Source organism: Bidens hawaiensis, unplaced genomic scaffold (genome assembly GCF_021521415.1).
Source record: "Bidens hawaiensis isolate Kalapana, Puna unplaced genomic scaffold, B.hawaiensis_p1.1 tig00030502_1, whole genome shotgun sequence".
Taxonomy (NCBI): domain Eukaryota; kingdom Viridiplantae; phylum Streptophyta; class Magnoliopsida; order Asterales; family Asteraceae; genus Bidens; species Bidens hawaiensis.
In genome coordinates this window covers 8945-33791 of record NW_027495081.1, presented here as the reverse complement: position 1 = coordinate 33791, position 24847 = coordinate 8945, and the positions used below count along the sequence as shown (strand labels likewise).

The 24847-nt window shown below is 36.3% G+C and overlaps 1 protein-coding gene across 1 annotated transcript; it reads left to right on the top strand.

Moving 5' to 3' along the window:
- Positions 1-3856: 3856 nt before the first annotated feature.
- Positions 3857-7808, top strand: LOC143580489 (putative transcription factor KAN4). The gene is made up of 6 exons (XM_077063494.1): positions 3857-4870; positions 4973-5049; positions 5711-5747; positions 5863-6013; positions 7246-7342; positions 7435-7808. The coding sequence occupies exons 1-6, from the start codon at positions 4336-4338 to the stop codon at positions 7531-7533; spliced, it is 996 nt and encodes a 331-aa protein (XP_076919609.1). The 5' UTR covers positions 3857-4335; the 3' UTR covers positions 7534-7808.
- Positions 7809-24847: the final 17039 nt, after the last annotated feature.

The window sequence follows — 24847 nt, the reverse complement described above, 5'->3', positions numbered from 1 at the left end:
TGTAAATTTTTTCATATAACACGTTGGCTCGTTTTGAAAACAAGTTTGTAAAAGTTTGGGGGCGTATTCACCTTTTGATTTGGATCGGCTTCAAACACCGTCCGAGGGTCTTTCCCGTTGCTATCTCGCACCTATAGTACGAGTATAACCAATTGTTAGTCGGACGTACAATCCGGCTTAAGACCTTTAGTCTTATTTTATAAAATTTACCTCGATGAACCTTTAGTTCAAATCTCTTTTACTTTAAAACCTTTAGTTTAAAAGTAATTTATAAACCTTTAGTTTATTTATAAAACCCTACATTTCTTCTTCTCTAAGAAACGTATTCTTTTTCTTTTATTATTTAAGAATAATTATTATTACTTAAATAATATTTTCAAAACAAAGAATATATACTTACACACATATATATATTTATCAATATTCATAATCGTATATTTTGTTCTTTTATTTGTTATGTTTACTCTTTCTTTTATCGAGGTATCGAGTATAACCTCGACTTAAGGTTTAAGCATTTTTATAATATTTATTTTATTCGGGCATTATGTCTACCTTTGTTTGGCTTATAAACTCTAACGACTTGAGCAGCACTCCAACGCCGCTTCACTTTCTTGATAAACTCTTTTTCTTGATACACCTTTCTTGGCACGCCAACGATAACACCAATCTTTCACCACTTGACGGTACACCTTTCGAGAGTAATGACCATCTTGATGTCGAGATATACAAACTCCTTCTTGGTCAATATGTTGGTGGAGAGTGGCACGAACTTTGAGACGGATCGAGGGTATGGTTGGTATAACTTAGAGAGATGTTAGAGAGAAGTGAGAGAGCTTTGTTTGGTGTGAGTTGGACTTGAACCCCTAGCCCTCTATTTATGGGCAAATTTTGTAGCCCGTCGCGGTACGCGACGGCCTCCTTGGCAAGCCCGTCGCGTATCGCGTTGTAAGCTGCCTGAGTCACCACATACACCTGCCACGTGGCGACACGTGGCAGACGTTGTGCCACGTGTTGACACGTGGCGACAAGTGGCAGACGTGTTGCCAGGTGGCGACACACTGTGTCACCGTCTCCCACGTGACACACGTGTCACACTGTGTTAGACCACGTCATCGCGATACGCGATGACGTTGGTTCAATAGCGATCGCGTATCGCTGTTGACTCCTTCTAGATACTTTTGACCAATCCCCTCGTAATACGCGATGGGCTTGTCCTTTGTCCCGTCGCGTATTGTGATAGGACAATAAAACAAATATTTATTTTAAACCCTAAGGTTTGGAATTTTGACATTTTTGGTCCTTTGACTATGGAAACTTTACACTTTGAACTCGAAATTTTTTCGATGTTACACATACCTCAGTATTAATCTCTCAAATAAAAGAGGATTAACTAATTTACATAGACTTCGTCAGCGTAACAACTATAGATAGAATGTTTCATTGTCTACATGGATCTATTTATAGTTTGAGAATATAATGGATGTTATCATGACAACTAATCTATCTAATTATCATAATATATTTTCCTAAAAAGTGATATCCCATACTAACAATACCATTACCATTAATATGTGAAACCCCATATTTTCATGTAACTCAGTTAACACAATCTCCGTTATCTTAAACGTCATAAATAACATTTACAAGAGTTAGTTACGAGTCGCACACACACACGAGTCTGTCTATACGCGTTGCTGATTAATGTTGAACTAGACATGTTAAATAATTTGAATACATTTGCTATGTGCTAGATGATTTTATGTGTTCATGCTTTAGTGCATATGCTTGCTTAACATGCCATTAGTTATTAGTAATATATATATATATATATATATATAGGGGAGATTACAATTAAGAACCCCTATGAGTTTTAAGAACTCGAAAGAACTCAGTGTAACGATTTTTTTTTTGAATTTTTTTACACATGCGTAATATATGTAAGTTACATACACGTAAAAAAATTACAGAATTATTTACGCACCGGGTCGACTTTTTACACATCTGTAACGGACGTAAAAGTTAGTGTAACCACTTACATATTTATTCTCTCTCCTACTTTGACTTTTTGCTAAATTTAATCTCAACCACATATTCCAATCCATTTAATTAAATGTGTGGCCTAGAATTGAGTTCTTAAGTTCTTAAAACTCAACATGGTTCTCAAAATATCCATCCCATATATATATATATATATATATATATATATATATATATATATATATATATATATATCAACCCGTAGCGCGTCGCTACGGGTGTGGCCAAATCCCTAGTGATGCACAGGGGAGTGTCAGACGTAAATTTTGTTATAAAGTTATTTTTAAAACCCTAATCATCCCATAACCCTTTCCAATCGGTCTTGGACAATTTCTCTTGCTTGTTGGGCGATTTTGGGTGCTTGTGAATGATTAGAAGGCTTAGGATATCATTGGATAATTGTTCTTGTAAGTACTTCATCATTGATTAGTCGTTTACTTGCTTATATATTGAATTCTTTATGAAAACCGAATATGATACCAAAGAATTCTATATTATGGATATTACATGATTGTTATATTGTTGTGTAATCGTTATATGATGAAATAAAATGTTAGGTTTTGTCGTATATATTATTTTGATCGAGTTATGTTGAAATCAGAATGTTAACAAATATATACTCGCTTATTGTTTTGTCTGTAACTTGATGTTACATGCATGTTTTTGATCGAGATGCTAAACCCGAGTCTAGTTTTTAAAAATTTTAGATTTGTAATTTTGGACTTGTGAATCATAGTTTTTCTGATTTTATAAAATTGTGTGTCAAGCCTATTACGACAAGTTGTTTCCTAACCTTACTACCTAGTGTCATAACTTGAAATTGATAAAGCCAAATGGGTTGTTCTAATTCTGGAACTTAAAAAATTTGAGTCTAGAAGAATAACAATCGGTCTTGCATGATTTAGATATATGTGGCGGAAGAACCATGTAAATAAGTTTTGTTGCGCAATCTAAGTGCACCTATTTATAACCAAGTGCATCTATTTATACGTAGAACATAGTTAATATTGATGATTATTCAAGCAACTATTATAAACATCTTTGCAAAACTGAAGCAACTTCCGGTGCATAGCAAATTCAGGTCGATCAGCTTAACCGACGGCAAGGACCCCACAACCAGAGGCTGCCACTATGACGCCACAACCAGGGGCGCTGCACATGTACCAGGTTCTTTGTTGGGTTTCGCCCCCTTTAACTATCAAGTTGCATAAGCAACATAAAATAGAATAATATTGATCAAGTACGTGTATACTCCGCACCAACTCCTCACTTGTATTACGTATAGTTTGTTCTCCCAGTTGACCTAAATTATTAATGCCAATAACAAAAAATGTTCTAATGACACTAAATCATCAACATTAGGCCGATGACAATGTACATAAAGAGTAAAAACAACGCTAACACAAACAAACCAGATAATTCAAAATTGTCATGGTGGGGTGTGGTCTCTGATATTTTCAATTTATGCTCCCTGTAAGTCTTAAATGGTCCCGTACACTAGCCATCTTTTTGCCCCTTCATCATTACGGTTTGAGATCATGGCTTTTTGAGGACATCAACTACTCTGAAGAAATAAAGAAAGATATTAGAGAATATTCTATATAAAATGTCAAAAATTGCATAGTAGAATGCAACTGTTGGCTGTTTACATAGAAAAAAAAGCCACTCAGCTCAAAAATGTAAAAATTGTTTATATTTAAGTAGGAAATATTTTGCAGCAACATATTGTAATTTTTAATGTTCAACAAAATTTGAGGTTTATGGAACTCTTTTGTTAGTGGCATTATTATTATTACTATTATTATTATTATTTAATGGTCAACAAAATTTTATGAAATTGTTTTGAACATATTTATTTCAAGTTTTGTTTTCTCGAGTTATTCCAAGCATTCCTTCTGAAGAAACATCATAATTTCTTTTGCATATCACCTTCATTGTGATCCCCTTCTGTCTCTCTGCTCATTTATGATATTCTCAAACTTTTTTACTTCCTATTTACTAACTTTTTCTTGATATCCGCAACCTTTAACCCTCTTCATAAATCTGTAAATAATAATAAAATAACCCAAAGTAAAACCTTCTTTTCTGGTCATCGCTTACAAAAAGCTATCCTTTCTCCAATTCTTCGTCAAACCTCAAACCTAACCTACTACTGATAAAGCCTACACACTCTTTACTACTAACCCATCTCTCTATGAAACACCAAGCATTAGTTAATCATAAGGCACTCATGATATAATCACAAACCATCCAATCTGTCTTTTTAAGTTTCTTTTGTTACATAATCATTTCAACATCATGTTTCTTGCTTCAAGAACTGCCTCAATGACAACTTTACCTGATCTATCCTTACAAATCAGCCCTCCGGTTGTTACCGATAATATTATCCAAAGATCAAACTGCAGCTCTCCCACTACTGATTCCAACAGCAGCGGAAGCGATTTAAGCCACGAAAACGGCTTAATTAACGTGTTTAACCAACAATATTACCAGCCGGATATGCGAGGGTTTGTTACTCATGGAGTTAATATTAATAACCTTGATCAACCTGGGCTAACCCTGGGACTTGAGATGGCTGGTTTTAATATTAATCCACATATCTCACATCATCTTCCCATGATACCATTGCATTTACAAAGAAACAATCTTCTTCTTCAACATCAGTATGCAAACCAACAGTTTATTCAACCTCAAAACTATGGGCATGAGTTTAAGAGGAGTTCGAGGATGGGTAACCGTGTTCGAAGGATCGTTAGAGCTCCTCGGATGCGATGGACCTCGACTCTACATGCTCACTTTGTTCATGCTGTTCAGCTTCTTGGTGGCCATGAAAGTATGTTAATTTCTTTTTAGTTTTTACATATATTCTATAATTTACTTTAATATTGAAAGTAATTGAAAGTAGTGTGGTGTTGCTTTTTATGAAAATGTGCAGGAGCAACCCCTAAATCAGTGCTGGAGTTAATGAATGTGAAGGATCTAACTCTTGCTCATGTTAAGAGTCATCTACAGGTTTGTATCCTTCTTATCTAATTTATCTACAACAAGATCACACATTTAAAGTGTCATTGTGCTAGAAGAACTGTTTGAAACATTATAAATATAATTGTTTTGTATTATATGTAGCAATTAGCATTATACCTTTGTTGGAAGGTTAGAGCAAATTAGAAAAATACATAGATAAAACGATAAAATAGGTCTAGTTGGAAAACTGTATGAACTTTACAACATACTTTTATAGTGATTTTGTATATAAAAGTTCTCAGAAAAAGGTTGGAAATGATTTTTCCGACATGCGTTTCTCCGTGCAGTTTTTTTTGTTGGGAAATCGGTTTTCCAACGAAAACCGTCGTAAGGAAATGACTAATTTTCTAGTAGTTTGTATCATAGTCATTTACATGGATCTTTTATTTTTTGCATAATCTGAGTTCTTATCACAAAACTGTTGACATTTTGGTCAGAAAGTAGTGACATTATAGAAGAGAACACTATAATAATGAAAAGGAAAAAAAAGAGAGCAGACATGCATGTCACTTTAATACCTTATTTTAGTTTAAAATTTTCCATGAAAGGGAAGGCAGTGTGGGGGAGGGACAAAACAGCAAATAAAAAGGAGAAATTTTTTTTCTTACAATTATTATTATTCACATATTTGTGGGATGTATTCATGCAGATGTATAGAACAGTGAAGAGCACTGACAAAGGAGCAGGTACAAGATTTGAATATTTTCTTTCTACTATTAAGGACCCCCATGCATCATAGTTTTTTCTTAATTATAATCTACATGAGATTGATTAGTGTTTTATGAGTGTACGTGTTTGCAGCTGGACTTGCAGAAATAGATATGATAAATCCAAGGACTCAAAGGACATTACTTCAAATGGAGGGGAGTATGTCAACGTTTGATGATAAGTTAGATAATACCAATCATTCTCTTTACCCAACACCACCAGCTACACTACAAACACCTCAAAGGTTAGTGTGTGTGGCACTGATGAGTACATGTATATGCAGTTTACTTACCAAGTTTTGTTCTTTTCTCTTATCTTGTTGGTTCATCATCATTACTTGTTTGAAGTTATATAAGATATGATGCCAATTTGACTTAAGAACAGGCATCTAATAGGTGCACATCAGAAACATTCAAAAATGCATAGTGTTTGTTGGTTAATGAATATTGTGTTGATCTAGCTAGCATCTTGTCTTTCTTTGTTGAAATAAAAAAAAATAGTATTTCCCTTTAACATAATCAAAACATCAACATTTTAATTAAAGTTTCAAGATGTTTTCATTATAATAGATTTATCCTTCTATATTAAAGAACCATGATGACATATCCGAGGTGGTGAGTACGAATCCTTGCAATTGCAAATGTAAATGATTTCGAGAAAAACTAAAAAGCTAGGGAAATGGCACAAGTTTTGAGTCATTAGTAATGTTATAGGGTGTAATTTGGAGAACATTTATCCATGCTTAGGATATATTTTTATAAAACTAGAAATAATTTAGCTAATCTAAGGTAGCTAGGGTATATAAGTTAATATCTCTTTTTGTATGTATCGTACAGTTTTTAAATGAGAGTTAGCTAGAACATTTAATGTAAAAGACATGCATTAGCTTGCCTTTGTTGACCTAATTAATTACCTTTGGACGGCCATTGATAATATTCAACTATACCAGCCTGAAATACATAGGTGGTTATAGATTTCATTAAATATAACTTAATTAGAAACTAGTAATATTCTATATATACTTTATTTTTAGTCTTTTAAAACACTTTAATATTGTTCCCGTCTTAAAGTGAGATTTCACCGATCTTGGAAAATTAAATAAAAAAGATATCTATTTTTTTAGTTATTCCCATTTTCATTTTATTTCACGTGTTCTCTTCTTTCAAATAGACCCCATTCAGTGTAATTTTACCTCCAATGGTTTTCTTGTCTGACATATAAACAACGAACCTCTTCATTGGGTGACAAGAAAATAAAATGTGCAAAGATAAATATGATGAACAAATTAGGGCTGGTCTGTTATATTTCAATAATCACATTGTTAATTAATACAATTAGTCCAACAATAAGTATGACAAGAAAGTAAGGATATGACACTTTTATAATTAACTTATAACGTTCTCTTTATTCAATGTTATTATGGTTCTTTTCTTGAAACTATACATGCGATCTCATGTAATCTACATTATTAAGCAGAGGATCGTGGTCGTTGTCAGCAGAATCATATGATTCAAGCTTCTCGAACCAAGAACATATGCCAAACTGTTCTACACTCGGAGGAATTGATACAAAGGTATGGATATATAAGCACTATTGTTAGCTTGTGATACATATACATATCTAATTATGGAGATTATTAGTGATCCATTTATTATTTTTCTATAGGTAGATGAACTTGAGACATCGTTGCAATTGTCTGAAAAGCATATGATACCCAATCTCGAGTTCACCCTTGGGAGGCCTAGCCAGCACATGGACGATTGAATCCTCAAACCAAAATGAATGCTGATAGCAAGTAACTGGTTTAAAAACATATGTGTTGTTTCTCTAGCAGCGAAAGGTGTTTAATGTTGCATGCTAGGTGTATTAACCTTTGACAATTTTGTATCATGTAGCATGTAGAGTGAAAACTGGAGAGATGAATGTAGGCAATCTTCAGAATAATAATTAATATCTTAACTTTTAAGGGTTTAATATTGTTGCATGTGCGATTACCAACAAACCATGCATCATAAAGATAAAAACCATATTTCTTTTGAGGCTAAGTAGTAACTGATTAATAAAAGGATCTAACTCAAAAGACAAGAGAAGGATATCGAGTTCTACATCTGAGATGCATAACTTGCAGACCGACTACACATTATGAATCAGAATTAATTCATTCTTAAACCAAAGAATAACAGATTTCAAGAAGAAACTGAATTGTGATCATAAAGTGAACCAACTATATATTATCCTTACTGGAATGAAGAAATAGAATTGTGATACATACACATTATACATTCCCCATGAATAACATAAGCCCCTAATGGTGATCATCTAGTTCATACGTCCTAGTTCCTAAGGATATATGTTATGTTCTACACTTACCAAATGGTTCTTGCTGATCACACATATATACTTGTTACTATACAACTATTGCTATGGAGGGCTACTTGCTACTAAACACCATTGGTACTAACTACATACTACTACCTATCAACAACGGTGGTAAGCATGAAATATTCCAGTTGACTTTATGTCTGACTAAATTTGTCAATATATTATGACAATCTCGACAATTATTTCAATCTCCAAACTTAACTTATTCAACAAATGTTAAGAGCATTCAAATAGTTTAGATCTGTTGGACCTAGTAATGCCTTTGTTACCATCTCAACAATATCAATTCATCAGCATTTACATTGGGTTGCTAACACCCCTTAAGAAGTACAGCATTACATTGATATGTTTGCTCATCTCGAGATACATCTAAGTCTTTGACAAATGTATTGCGCTCTAGTTATATATCTCATAAGATAAATGTTAACCCAAGTTTAGTCACAAAATCCTTAAGCCATATGGTTTATTTCACTAGTTCAGTCAAAGCTATACACTCAACTTCCGTAGATGCTAAAACTATAATATGTAGTAACGATGTTTTCCAACTAACTCGGCATCCTAGAACTTGAAAAGCATAACCACTAATAATCTTACTTTGTCAAGATCTTATGAAATATCAGCATCCACATATCCAAGAATCATATCATCATCTTGACCATTACTAAACACCAACCCAACCTCCCTTGCACCATACAAGTACCTTAGTATCCAATTTATAGCATCCCAATGTCCTTTACTAGGATTTGCCCAAAACTACTAGCCATACTAATAACATATCCAATATTCGCTCCTGCACATACAATTATTGTATATTAGAGTTCCAACACCATTGGCATATGGTACACGTACCCACAATATATTCTAATTTAGGCATTGTTTGTGGAGAGTTTTTTGTTTGACAACTTTAAATTCTTGGTAATAAGAGAAACATATATTGGATAAACAAATGATAGAAAGAACAAAAGTGTAGGACAAAGTAACTCTTAGAAAGGAAAAGCAAAAGGAAAAGCACATCTAGACATGGAACATACCATGCTATTTATTGTGAAAAGAATTAATGTAAAAAAGTGAAACATCTTCACATTTATTTCTTGACCTTTCTTTTACCAAATCTTTTGGCATATAAGTTCTTTAATTGTCCCGGTCAACATTAAGTCACACTCCTCCCCTTAATGTTGACCAGGGTCTCCAAGAACTTCAAGACCCATCATTGCTCTCCTCTTCGCGAACTTGACTTGAGGCAGCACCTTTGTTAATGTATAAGCCTTTTGAAGTTCACCACTAACATGTTGCACTTAAATCCCCCCCCCCCCCCCCCCCCTCAATACACTCTTGAATAAAGTGATACGTTGTATCTATCTGTTTGCTACGACCGTGGAACACGGGATTTTTCATTAGTGCGATAGCCAACTCATTATCAACCAGTAACTTCACCCGTTGGAGTTCTTCTCTAGTTAAATCACTTAACAAACTTCTTAGCCACAATGCCTGACAAGCAGTTGATGTAGCAGCCATGAACTCCGCTTCATATGACCTCAACGCGACAATCCTTTGCTTCTGCGAGGCCCATATAACCAAACTGTTTGAATAGTAAAACACCATACCTGAAGTTCCTCTCCGGTCTTCCACATCCAAACCATGGCGGCTGTCACTATACCCCAACAGTTTAGCATCACCTCTTCTTTTGTACTTTAAACCGAATCCAATCGTACCCTTTAAGTGCCTTAAAACCTACTTTAGTGCTTGGAGATGACAAAGCTTTGGCTTTTCCATTAACATGCGCAAACCACTAGTCGATTACCCCAAATCAGGCCTTGTGTGGAGCAACTAACGGAGGCTACCGATCAGCCAATGATACATTACAATGATACATTGTTGCGTCAACACATTCACCATTCTCATATTTAGTTAACTGTAGCTTCAGATCCATTGGCCATTTTGAGGGATTACAATTCACCAACCCAGCTGACTTTAGAATTTTTCTAGCATACCCGGACTCATTTAAACTTATTCCATCTTTATTTTGGTTAACTTCAATTCCAAGATAGTAATACAACATGCACAAATCACTCATGTCAAATACTTTCATCATTTTTTTCTAAAAACCTTTTAACCTTCCGTTCACTTGTCCCGGTCACGATGAGGTCGTCGACATAGACCCCTAGACTAAGAACAAACACTTATTTTTGTACACAGCTTGTTCCTGAGCGCAACAAGTGAAACTGAGATCTTTGAGTGATTTGTCAATACGAGCATTCCAAGCCCTCGAAGCTTGTCTCAACCCATAAAGTGCTTTCTTGAGCATGTATACCTTATTTTCCTTTCCCTTCACGATATAACCTTCAGGTTGCGAGACGTACACTTCTTCTAGTAAATCTCTATTAAGAAATGCAGATTTGACATCAAGATGATGCACAATCCACCCTTCTTTAGCTGCCATAGACAATATGAGCCGGATTGTTTCTAACCTGGCCATAGGAGCAAAAACCTCTTCGAAATCAATTACTTTTCTTCGGACATACCCTTTCGCGAGTAATTGCGCCTTGCACTTCGTTATCTGACTATCTGCATCTTTTTCAATTTATAGACCCATTTCAGATCGATAGGCTTGTGACCTGCTGGTAAATCGACTAATGTCTAAGGTCCAAGTCTGGTCCTTCTTAGTTGGTCCCAATTCAGCCTCCATTGCTCGTTGCCAATCAACATACTGCACGACTTCATTGAATATTGTGGGCTCATCATCTGCCAACAATAATTCTTGGTCATAAAGGTCTCGTACTTCCTCATCAGTCATTTGCGTGGTCCTCTCGTAATTACCTTGAGCCGATCGAAACCCTTGTAAAGGTGTGTGATCAAGAACACTAGGTGATTGCTGGATGTTTCTACTTTGGGTTGAACTCGACACTGGAGTAATCGGGTTCTGTTGTTCACTTGAGGTTCCCCCACCATCACGATCAAGTAGAAATGGGGATGGATTATGGTTAACTGGTGTCACATGTGTTGAACTTTGACACTCTTCATTATTGAATGAGTTAGTTTAAGCGGGCCTCTTCCTTTCATATCCTGGAATGTTTATACAACCCTCAACATTACTCTAGTCCCATCTCTTCTTTTCTTCAAAAATAACATCTCGGCCCATCACAATTCTTTTTGTATTTGCATTGTGTTAGTTGTATTTAGTTATAATTAGGGTTTTAGCCCATATAGTTGGCTAAAGCCCATGGGCCTTTTATGGGTTGATAGCTAGGGTTTATTTGTGTATAAATAGATGTAGTTTTTATGTATTTCTCACACCTTCAAGTAATAAACATTACTTTCACTACAACCATCTTCTTTACATGGTATCAGAGCTACGGCTCTCGATCCAAACCCTAGCCGCGATCTGACCCGAACCTGAGTCTGACCAGCCGTCACCAGCAGCCATCAGATCTGAAACAAGCTTCTGCCTTGTTGTTCTGTCCTGTCACGAAATCTTTTTTTTTCTTTTCGACCGTGAAACTACTGTTCACTGACGAGCACTGTTCACGCGAAATCACTGTTCACCGGTACTGTTCATCGCGGAAACACTGTTCACGCGCGGAAATTACTGTTCACGCCGGAAAACACTGTTTTAGCCGGGAATTACTGTTCACGCCGGAAGTCATTGTTCACTGCCGGAATTTCTGTTCACTGCCGGAAAGTTACTGTTCGCTGCCGGAATTACTGTTCGCTGCCGGGATTAACTGTTCACGACGAGTAACTGTTTACGCCGGAATCTGTTCCCGCCCTCCACCCGCACTTGTTACTGTTCACAGTCAATTTTTAGTTTTGTGTATCACTATGGGCGAAAATACATACATGTATACATTTACTAAAGAGGAGCGTGATCTTATTCAACGGTTTCTTACCTCCCAGTTGCCTCATCCTCAAACCAGCTCGGCACATTCAGGTAAACCTTCTAGCCTTGACTTATCATGGGTGATTGATTCTGGAGCCACACATCACATGACTGGGAATCGGGGTATTTTTTCTAGTCTTCAAAATGTTTCCCATGCACCGGTACGTCTTGCCGATGGATCTTCATGTCCCGTTCTCGGCATAGGATCCATCAGTAACTCGGAAAACCTAAAACTGTCTTCTATCCTATTTGTTCCTAAATTTCCTACCATTCTTTGTTCACTGAGTCAGATTACCAAACAAAACAACTGTTCTGTGACCTTTTACCCAACTCACTGCGTTTTTTATGAACTAGGAACAAATCGGATAATTGGTACTGGTTTTGAATCAGGAGGTCTCTATCGTATATCCCCGTTTTCGCATCCTGTAGCAAACTTATGTGATTCCGCTGTCAGGGAGGCTCACTGTCGGTTAGGTCATCTCTCTACAGCGGTTCTGAGGCAAATGCGACCAGATTTACCACTTTCGTCTTTTAATTTTCATTGTGAGTCGTGTCAACTTGGTAAACATACCAGGCGTCCCTATCCCCCTAGGGTGCCCAATCGAGTCAGTTCTTGTTTTGAACTGTTGCATTCTGATGTATGGGGTCCTTGCCCTATCATATCTACGTTGGGTTTTGAATATTTTATTACCTTTATTGATGACTATTCTCGCACTACTTGAGTTTATTTATTGAAATCTCGTAGTGAGGTATTTTCCATATTTCAAGAATTTAATGCTTATGTTCAAAACCAATTTAACACCACCATTAAAACTTTACAATCTGATAATGCTAAAGAATATTTTTCCACCGACTTTTCTTCATACTTAAAAACCAACGGCATTATTCATGAATCATCTTGTGCTTATACATCTCAACAAAATGGTGTGTCCGAACGCAAAAATCGTCACATATTGGATGTTGCTCGCACAATCATGATCCAATCACGTGTTCCTCATCGTTTTTGGGGATATGCCGTTCTCACTGCCACATATCTGATTAACCGCATGCCCTCAACCGTTCTTCATGGTAAAACACCGTTTTCTGTACTATTTCCCAACGATGATCCATTTCCTCTCGCACCTAAAGTATTTGGTTGCGTCGCCTATGTTCATGACCATAGTCCAAAAACCATCAAACTTAATCCTCGAGCCATTCGTTATGTCTTTCTTGGTTACTCACGGGTTCAAAAAGGGTATCGATGCTATAGCCCATCACTTCACCGACCAGTGCCGATGTCACTTTTCACGAGTCTCCTTACTTTCCCGAGTGTTCCACTCCTGTTTCTGACCCGTTTCCCGACCTCGATATACCCACATCTCCCTTCATCCCCATCATTCCTGTGTCAATTCCTTTTACCGATCCAATCTCTACTGATTCTGACCCACCGACAAAATCTCCGCCACTGCTTTTCACATATGCTAGGCGGGGTAGGGGTCAAACATCAGCGACTCTTGATTCACACCCTGGCCACGACCCCGAAATACCCTCCGATACTCCGTCTACATCTGAGCAATCCACACCTCTCACTAATACATCCTTACCCGATCCAACAACCTCTGATACTCCCGTTTATGATCCTCCTGGTGCCTCACTTCCCGATATACCTATTTCTATTTGCAAGGAACCCCGGAAATGTACTCGTTACCCAATTCAGGACTATGTTGCCTACACACACCTATCTCCTGAATCTCATGCGTACACCACTACCCTTGATTCCTACCCGATTCCCAATAATGTGACGAGCGCTCTCGCTCACCCAGGATGGAGACAGGCTATGGAAGATGAAATTGGGGCTCTAATGTCCAATCATACATGGGATCTTGAAACACTTCCTAAAGGGAAGCGTATTGTTGGTTGTCGTTGGGTGTTTACGGTTAAACTACACCCGGATGGCTCCTTACACCGCTTAAAGGCTCGGTTGGTTGCAAAAGGGTATTCTCAGGCATATGGCATTGATTACGATGGAACCTTCTCTCCGGTTGCTAAAATGCCATCTGTCCGTATTTGTATCGCTCTTGCTGCCATTAATCATTGGCCGCTCCACCAGCTTGATGTCAAGAACGCCTTTCTTAATGGTGTTCTTGAGGAGGAGGTATATATGGAGCAGCCCCCAGGGTTCGTTGTTGAGGAGGAGGCCTCGAAAGTTTGCAGGCTACGTCGTTCTCTATATGGTCTTAAACAGTCTCCCAGGGCATGGTTTGGTCGATTCTCTAGTGTTATGGGACAGTTTGGGATGACTCGGAGTGCCTACGATCACTCTGTCTTCTCTAGACACCAGAAAGGAAAGAGGATTATCGTAGTTGTTTATGTGGATGACATTATAATCACAGGTGATGACGAGGTCGGGATTATCGAACTCAAGCAGTTTCTTCAGTCTCAGTTTCATGTCAGCGACTTAGGTCGATTGAGGTATTTCCTTGGCATAGAAGTACCCCGCTCTCCACAAGGAATACTTCTCTCCCAACGAAAGTATGTTCTTGATATGTTAACTGAATGTGGCTTACTGGGTTGTAAACCTGTTGATACCCCAATGCTTCCTACAAAGAAACTCCTCCCAAAGGAAGGAAATCCAATGAAAGATCCTGAGCGATACAGACGGTTGGTTGGTAAACCTAATTATTTAACCGTCACACGACCGGATATCTCCTTTACTGTCAGTAGTCTGAGCCAATTTATGGCTACACCATACACCGGTCACTGGGATGCTGCCCTTCGTGTCTTAAGATATCTTAAGACCTCACCTGGCTTGGGTATATTATACTCCGATCAGGGTCATTGTCGTGTAGGTGCCTTCACGGAAGAAGGAGATGGTCGGATATCAGGGTTCTCAGATGCAGATTGGGCAGGTTGTCCGATTTCTCGACGATCTACCACCGGATATTGTGTGTTTGTTTGAGGAAATCTTGTATCATGGAAGAGTAAGAAGCAACACACGGTTTCCTGGTCGAGTGCCGAATCCGAGTATAGAGCCATGGCAGATGTAACATCAGAGATGACATGGGTTCGTCGTCTTCTCAGAGAGCTCGGGGTTGTTTCTAATGACTTGATGAGGTTATACTGTGATAGTAAGTCAGCCATTCACATAGCCAAGAATCAAGTATTTCATGAGAGGACAAAACATATTGAGGTCGACTGCCACCTTATCAGAGATCGAGTAGTAGGCACACAAACTGATCCTCCTTCCATTCAACCAGTTCATGGGAAGACAAATTTTCAGCTAGCAGACATTCTAACTAAACCGCTCCGGAAAGCTCAGATAGATTTTATTTGTAACAAGTTGGGCATGATTAACATCTATACTCCAACTTGAGGAGGAGTGTTAGTTGTATTTAGTTATAATTAGGGTTTTAGCCCATATAGTTGGCTAAAGCCCATGGGCCTTTTATGGGTTGATAGCTAGGGTTTATTTGTGTATAAATAGATGTAGTTGTTTATGTATTTCTCACACCTTCAAGTAATAAACATTACTTTCACTACAACCATCTTCTTTACACATTGTATAGCCGATACGCTTTACTACCCTCTTCAATTCCCAAATTTATCATTGCAACACTTCTGTCGGCCAATTTTGTCACATGATTCCCAACCTTCTTCACGTATTCAACACAACCAAACACTCTAAGGTGTTTGAGTGTCGGTTTTATTCCTTTAAACTTCCCGTACAGTGTCATGTTTTTCACCCTTCTTCTTGGACCCGGTTGAGAACATACACCGCATGTCGAACAGCCTCACCCCACAAAGTTTCTGGCACACTCATGGTCTTTAGCATAGCTCTAGTTGCTTCGATAATTGTACGATTACGCCTCTCCACTACTGCGTTTTGTTATGGAGTGTGAGGAGTCGTTAATTGTGTTTTAATTCCTTCATGTTCACAGTACTCTTTAAACAAATTAGTATTAAACTCACCACCGTGGTCTGATCGAAACATTTTGATCTTGTGAGAACTTTTTTTCTCAACCAACATCTTAAATTTCTTAAACACATACAATGCTTCATCTTTGTTTTTAATTAAATATACCCACATAAATCGGGATTAATCATCAACAAGCAAAAAAAATACCGGTTTCCACCTTCTTTTTGTGGCGTTATCGGGCCACAGAGATCACCATAAATAAGTTCTAGTGGGTGATTGTAACAACTCGGTTTTACCAGTTTATATTACCCTAGCCATTTCATGTTTGGGGAATTTTATTAACAAAAATGTCTCGTTTTTCGAGTAATTATTAATTTATTTTAACTACTTATTATATTCATTTATTAAATATAAATAACTTTGATAAATCTACAATTCTTACACTAAACTATACTTTAATCCTATTTTGTTTCCATCCCTAATCTGGAAGGACCAATCAGCAAATTCTGGTTATTTTATCAATCCTTAACCCAGCACCCATATCCAGTAACCCATATAGTAAACCCGTGACCTGTTTAGTTACTTGATGCTTAATTCTCGTCATAAATTTTGGTAATTGAATCGTCAACCTTGTTAACCTTACCATTTGAGGCCGACCGACACTGTTAATTTAGTAAATTGATCAAACGAGATACGAATTAACTAATACCTAAACCGTCCTAACCCGTTTCTTATTATTCAAGAAAACGAACATTAAAATTCAATTAAACCCTACTGTATCATCCTTACTCCGGCTCCGTCCTTTGCCCCATATTCAATTACATTATAACCTGCTGTGTGAGCGTGTTCTTTAACCTCTCTAGCCGACCCCTGCACCTGTCAATTAGCCATCTAATAATCATCTCTAAGGTAATTAAATTGTACAACAAGTTTGTATTTAACCATGGATCAGTCACCCTAACCTTAATCAGTCGATTATTACACGGATTTAATCGAATTGATTTCTAGGGTTTGTTCTAACTAGTTCTCTTTTTCTGTCTTTCTGGATTTGTTATAATTTGCCCAGCTAGCTCAGTTGGCTGGGTGTTGCGTAAACCTTGGTGAGCCGCCCCTTGGCGCAGGTTCGAGTCCCGGCCAGGCCTATTATTTTTAGAAATATTTTTATCTATTCATTCAATCATATTTAAACATTAAGTAATATTGTAAATGTATAAAAACTCATAAGTAATTAGTATTTTATGAAAACCGACACTTAAACTATTTATTTTTCCGAATCTTAGTTAAAATTATATATATATATTATGAATTTGTTAAAAGTGTTATTATTTAAAAGATTTTAAATATAAAATATGTGTTTATTATAATCTTGTTAATTAACGTATTAAAGGTATAAATTAAAGTATTTTTATGAAAGAATCATGTTATATAAATATTATCATGTATACTTTATTATTTACAATATTAACAAGAATATTTATTAATAATTAAAATACGTATTAACAATATTTTAGTTTAAAATAAATATGTTAAAAACAATCTCTTTATATAATCTATTCAAAAGTTTTATAAATTTTATTTAAGTATTTTTATGTATTTTTTTATATATAATTAAATCATATTATTTAAGTTAAAACCTCGCTAATAAAATTTATAATAAATCTAAGTAATATTAAACTTTCGTTAGAATGTACTCGATCATCAAATCCTAAACCTTTGTCTAATCTTAGTTCCGTTATTTCAATTATATTTACTTCTGCAATTATTCTCTATTAGGATATTCCGTCGGGAATCCCGAAAAGCTTGACTTACTGATTTCTTGCCCGATCATTTTCTTTTGCTTAATCGCTAAGGTGAGTACCACATTCCCCTATTTTACTTGTTTTCGACGTTTTGGGGACATATGCGTAAATTATACTTTCTCACATATACTTATACTTAAAACTGCAACTTTGTCTTATGTGTTAACAACTTATACCTTACTTGTTTATGTGCTTACATGCTTTACGTGAACCGCATTCGGAGAGGTCCAACATAATCTCAGAATAGTATGATCATACGCCAGTCGTTATAGCCTTTGTGCTTCTCGACATCTCAGTTATACTTGCTCATTTGGTTAATTTGTTATTCTCATATGACTTGTTGCAGCTAATTATTTTGTTATATATACTATATGTACAACTAAACTGGTGTGTTGCTCACTCAACATGTGTTGTTGACAAAATTCTATTTTAAACGCATATGCAAGTTATGATAGAAATTTAATGCAAGTTGGTGAAGACTTAGTGAAGAATTTAAGTTAGAAATGATACGATCAAGAATTTAATTTGTAATTGTTGTTTGTTTAATAAGTTGTATTTTGTATTTGAATTATTTGAAATTATTAAATAGATATTGAAACTTATATTGTGCATGATAGTAACCTTGAGAGCTGTGACAATCAGTTCGCGCCCCGACATTTCCGCCGTAGGTTGGGGTGTGACAGTGATTAGCTTGCCAAAGTGATTCTTGTGGAAAAGGGTTTTCTTGCATGCTTTCCATTACACACTCTTACCAAACTTGATTTGGTGTTTAATTACGGGTATGCAATTAACCAATTTCTTTCTTCCAACTGATTCTAGAGCATGAAAGTTCACATGCCCCATTCTTGCATACCACAAATGGGTCTCGTCATCCAAACTTGCATGTAAACAAACAGGCTTAGTAGCTCTAAGGACAATTTTGTACAACCTATTGACCGACCGTTGCACCTTCATGATCAACAACCTTGGTTCGTCATGTATAGTTAGGTGTTCACCCCGCATTCTCACATCATATTCCTCCTCGGTCAACTATCCCAAGCTTATAATATTGCTATGCAAAACAGGAAAAAAATACACACCTATGATGACTCGTTGTTCGCCATTCTTGCACTCAAATATAGCAGTTCCTTTACCTTTGATCTGAACTTTCGACCCATCTCTGAAATATACCGATCCCGTTATCTTATCATCCGAAACAATAAACAATTCCTTCCTTCCCATCATGTGGTTGCTTGCCCCATTGTCAAGGTACCACGTGTCCCGGTCCTCACCAACATTTCATTTGTCTTTGTTCGGAACCACTTTGTCTTCATTTAATAACACCATAGTGGGAATTTCTTCTCCATATATGCTTAACATCACTGCACCCTCTTCTTTTTGTGCATCAGTTAAGTTTGCTTCTTCCCTTCTTTCTTTTGTTTCTTTGCAATCCGATGCATAGTGACCATATTGTTCACATTTAAAGCATTTAATGTGTTTCTTATCTTTGTTTTTTGAGTTGTCTCTCTGATCATTTTGCCCAGCATACCCACCACGATTACCCTACCACGGTTGCTACCTCGCCCTATTGAACCACCACGACCATCCCAGTCTCTTTTCCCTCGAGTACCTGAAAATGGAGTCCTCTACGACCCTTTGAACTAGAGTAGTTTATAGCCTTCATGAACAACAAACTACTATCACTACTTTGATTACTTTGGTGAAGCCTCAACCTGCCTTCATAAGCCTTCAATCGACCGACGGCCTCTTCGAATGGCATATCGTCCATATCCGTTGTTTGTTTTATCGATTCCACCAACTGAATGTATTTCTCGAGAATAGAATCTAACAATTTTCTTAGCAAAACCTCGTCTTCAGGAGTAGCCCCAAGGCTACTATATTGTGAGATCATCCCACTCAGTTTTCCAACAAATTCATCAATCGACTCAAGTCCTTCATCTTCAAAGCTTCAAACTCATTCTTAATTGTATGTAGGCGTGCTTTCTACACACGTTCAGCGCCTACGTACCTTGTTTTCAATGACTCCCAGATCTCCTTCGTCGTCCTTTTCTTTGCCACCTTCAATAGGGCATCATCTGGGATTGCTTGAAATATAAATGCACGAGCAGTCTTATTCTTTTTTCATCAACAATTGCATCGAGTAGTGGTTCAACAAAGTCCCACAACCCTTGGGCATCCATAACAGCCTCCATCTTGATGGCCTAGTGGTGTAGTTTGTGGATGTTAAGATGGGTCTTTGTAATGAAACTGAACTGTAATCTTTTGGGTTATCTGAGGTTGTAGCAACAGGCATGTCTTCTGTTCGGATGTATTTTGGAATAAGTTGGACTGATCAACCGTGCTCTGATACCAAATGTTGGTAATAAGATAAACATATATAGGATAAACAAAGGATGGAAAAAACAAAAGTGTGGGACAAATTTCTTATGTTATTACTTGAATAAGAAACTAGATACAAAGTAACTCTTAGAAAGGAAAAGCAAAATGAAAAGTACATCTAGACATGGAACATACCATGCTATTTATTGTGAAAAGAATTAACGTAAAAAAGTGAAACATCTTCACAATTATTTCTTGACCTTCCATTTACCTAATTGTAGGTCCCATGACCGGATCAAACAACAAAACAAACTAAGTACTAGTCGTTCTTTGATCAACCTCACAACTAGTTGGCGGTAACAAATAGCTAGACCGAAATCTCGGATCTTGTGGTGTAGGGGTGGGAGCCGAAACTTAGAGGGTGAGGAGGTAGAGAGAGTTTGTGTTACTTGGATAATAATTTGCAAATGGTTTATTCACAAGGTTGTTGGAGAAATGGGTTAAGTGACCCTTTATATAGGGTCCCATTTCTCCAACATTTACATTTTGTCCTTACACAATAAACGTACTGAGGTACGTATTACACAGACTCTAAGCAAATATAAAGACATACACGATCATAAAACTAATATAGAATATTGGCCCTACAATCTCCCTCTAGGATTGAGTATGTCTAGAAACCTTCATCATGTTCCTTGCTTCGTCTTTATTTCTTGAAATCTAGTAGTTGTCTTGATCCAAGAGCTTGAACGACATTGGATCTTGGAAAATTCTTTATTTTCCGATCTTGAAGACTTGAACTTCAATCTTATTTTCTGGGAAGGCTCGGCAGCAGCAAATTTTAGAAACATCAGATGCGGGAGGCTAGATTCCTTTGTTGACTTTCGTGTGCCGGCTTGTTTCTTTGCTTTGTCCTTCGACTGATCTTCAAACATGATCAGTTCATTTTTAGGTTCAACCGCAACTGTCACGTTCTCGTTTTCTTTTAAGCGCTTCAGCATCTGCAACTTAAGTCTATGCAGCCCAAGACACTTGATCTTGATTTACCTGTCCATGTACAGCTGCACAAAACTCAAAAACGAATAAGATTCGTTCACAGACCCTCTTGGTATGAAGTGTTTGCCAGATAACTCTGAAATTTTGTTTTATATAACCTTTTCGTAAAATACCAATTTCAGTTTCTCAACTTGTAAATGATTTGTTTAAGTCCCAGATTTCCAACGAACTTTGTATGAACGACCTTGACAACAAAACACATGATTTTGAATAAAACAAATGTTTAATAAAATATGTACGAACACATAAGAACTTGAAATCTTTTTGGAATTTTCATATTTTATAATATTTCATATATAAATATATATATATATATATACATACATAATATTTTGAAGTTGAAACATAAAATAAAACAAGAAAAATGAAAAAGATAGGAGTAAAGATGAATTTAATATTATATAACAATAAAATTTACATGATTTTCTAATGACTTTAATATTTTTTCGAGAAAGATCACAATATGGAATCACATTGTCTATAATGTCCTAGATCACACTTCTATTTGGATATTATTATACCAAGAACCAAAATTCGATTGTAGATATGTTGGTTCGCTTTAAACTTAACAAGTATTTTGATTTCATCGTGATACATTAGGTATAATTAGGCACAATACTTGTGTGGTCCCCTGTTAATCCAACATGTTACATACTCCATCATACCTCGGGTATACTTTGTGTTCATCAGTATCACCCTGAATTGACTTCGACCCTCTAATGATTTATCAAAATATTTTGAGCTTCTATACACTTTTTGCAAAGTTTTCTTTCAAACAATATGTAAAGGTTGAATCATGAAACTAGCCTTGTTGACTTATGCCTTCATATAAAGTGTTTAAGACTTACTTGTTTGCCCCACGTTACGTGGTTCTAATATACCCCCCCTTTGTTTGATAAAATTATCAACATTTTTGTTGTTGATTTTTGAATATTTTTTGAGTATTTTGCAGTATTTCTGCTTTTTCAATAATTTTTGTCATTTTTCAATATTTGAAGCTAAAGCAAGAAATAATTTTCATTGTGACCAATCACTAACGGGTTGTTGTATGACTGGCTATTAGGATTTTTGCCTTCATTAATATGACTTATTTGGAGTCGGCAACCGCCTTATAAAAGTGTAACCACTAGCATAGGCAGATATTTAAGTTTATATCACTATGATACTCATTTTTCAAGCCTATCTACACATCAGGCAATGATCTTGTTGGCTTTTGATCTACTCTTTTCATGTGCTAGGATCACCTAAGACAACTTTCTATCATTTTCCAAAGGTCGGATCAATTTCTCAAGATTTTCTGATATTTTAATATTAACCGACTCTCTCTAAGCAGGAGCTCCCTCAAAACAAGATATTATACTTTTAAGTCTTTTTCTGATTTTCTTAAATAAGATAATAATATAAAATATTTTTGGTTAGTCAATTGACTCGTTTTTGTTTTTCTTAAGGAAAAAAGTGAAAATCTTTTTGATGAGTTAAAGTTAACTCATTTTCTCCCTCTAAAATTGTGACATATTTGAAAAATATTTACAAATTTTATATACAAAAAATATAGATAGGTTGTTTTATTCAAAATAAAACAATGGCTTTAGTGAAAAGGTCAACAAAGCTGTTGTCAGATGGACTATCCTAAAATGCATTATCACATCATATAACAAAGTTGAAGAGATTCAAACCGAAACCCAACAACTGATACTAGATCCATCACTTGAGAAACGCTCAACAAGTTGTAGTTGATCCATTTGAACAAGGTTGACATTGTTGAAGCACAAAGTATGAAACATTTCCATTTCCTTTTAGTTCTCCCGTGTCGCTTATGAAAGACTCAAATCTGTCATTTAATGGTATAGCATCAAATAGCAAGGGTTCGTCTTCCATCATATGTCCTCCTTGATAGACCCTACATGCACTAAGCGTTTAAATAGACATGGGTTCCCGAGACTTAATTGTCTCGGTAAAGTAGACCATAAATCGACAAAACTTGATTTTATTTCTTGAAAACAATTTATTTCTTGGCGACTCGTCGCTTGAAGAACAGTCCTTAGGAATCCAAGCACAAACTTGTTCCTTGATTTTTTTTTGGACTTTTGTTTTCTAAATTTTAAAACTGTTTTTGGTGAACCTTTAGACTTTTCAATCTTAGGATCCGTGGAAAGGAACATGATTATAAAACACATTTGATGATTGACCCCGATCATCAAAGACATTAGTGTAATATGAATCCACAAAATTTTGTTGATAATGACCATAATAGTTGTTATCAAAACAGTTGTATGACTGAGGATTTTGTGATTGATTAGATGTTTGAGAAAATGATCTTTTATTTGGTGGCACGTATTTACATGAACTACTCGATTGATTATCATTTTCAAACACTTTTCTTTTACTTGAATTATCCTCAGTCTCACAACTTGATAATGAACAACTTGATATGTTCAACTCAACAGGCCTTTCCACCGCCCCACTTTCTTCTACACAAAATGCTGAAGAAGATGAACTACCATTAGGACTAACTGAAGGAACACCTGAATCAACAGTCTTGGGAGCAGCAGGAACGAATGTCTTTGAAATTGGCACATGACCAATACCATAGACCATTTCTTCCTCTGGTGGTGAGTTAAAATCAAAGTGAGGAAAGCTAGTATAGTTATCATTAAAAGGCGGTGGTACATAAGAACTATCATAGCCTATTCTAGTCTTTATTCTTAACTCCATTTGTGACCCAATTAATTTTTTCAGCTTTTCAGAAGCTAACTCAAAGTTTTCTATGGCAACTTTTCTTTGGGTTAATTCAATCTCTAATTTGGCAATCTTAGCATTTAGCTCAACTACGTGATTTTCATGACGTTTGGCCAAATTAGTAGCAATAGTAACTTTTTCCCTAAGATTTGCCATGTCATTAACATGAGTGTTGATCTTAGTAGTATAAATCTTTGAAGCCTTTTTAAGATCATCATTATGAACTTTAATGCTATGAATTTGTTCTAAGATTTTAGCATTATGATTTCTATAGTGTAAGACTTTATCTATGCAAGCTTGTGAGCAAAGTTTGTGTACCTCAGGAATGAGAGAGACAGGTGTAGGAATCCCATCAGTGGATATTGATGAGGTGTTTGCTTGACTACTTCCACATGCAACACACTCGGGGATGAAAGGACTTGCTTGACTGCTCACACCCGCATCACTTGTCTCATCTTTATTTTCTTTTGACTGATTGTTTACTCGAAGGTTGGCATCCATTGATTCAAAAGACTTGATAGTAGAAGTCAACTCTGAGAGTGTTAAGGTATCCAGGCTTGTCGTTCTCGTAATGGTAATCACACTGCTATTCCATGCGTAGGGCAGTGAATCCAACAACTTCATGTTGATCTCAGACAACTCAGGGATGATACCAACACTATTCAATTTAGTAACGAGTGACTCAAATCTGTTGATAAGAGAGACGACCGATTCTCCTTAAGTATGTTTAAACATGTTGAATTCTTCTTTTAACATGTCCTTTTGCCATTCTCTTATGTTGAGACTTCCTTCAAGCTTAGAATTGCAAGACATGTATCACTAATAAACTCCTCCTTAAATTACTCATTATCTCTCCCCGGCCAGCCGAAACGCGTCAACAGTTGGCCGGAAAATATGTCAAGAAAATTTGAGAGAATAGTACCCAATACACTAGGAATATTCCAGAAAAATTTCGTTTAAGAATTTTTTTTTCTCTATTTTCCCTCCAAAAAATCACCCAAAATTATCGAA

Excerpts from the sequence above, each read along its gene's own strand:
- LOC143580489 (XM_077063494.1), top strand. The coding sequence starts at position 4,336 with ATGTTTCTTGCTTCAAGAACTGCCTCAATGACAACTTTACCTGATCTA. Across the intron at positions 5,748-5,862 it reads GAGCACTGACAAAGGAGCAG|CTGGACTTGCAGAAATAGAT; the intron begins GTACAAGATTTG and ends ACGTGTTTGCAG. Across the intron at positions 6,014-7,245 it reads ACACTACAAACACCTCAAAG|AGGATCGTGGTCGTTGTCAG; the intron begins GTTAGTGTGTGT and ends ATTATTAAGCAG.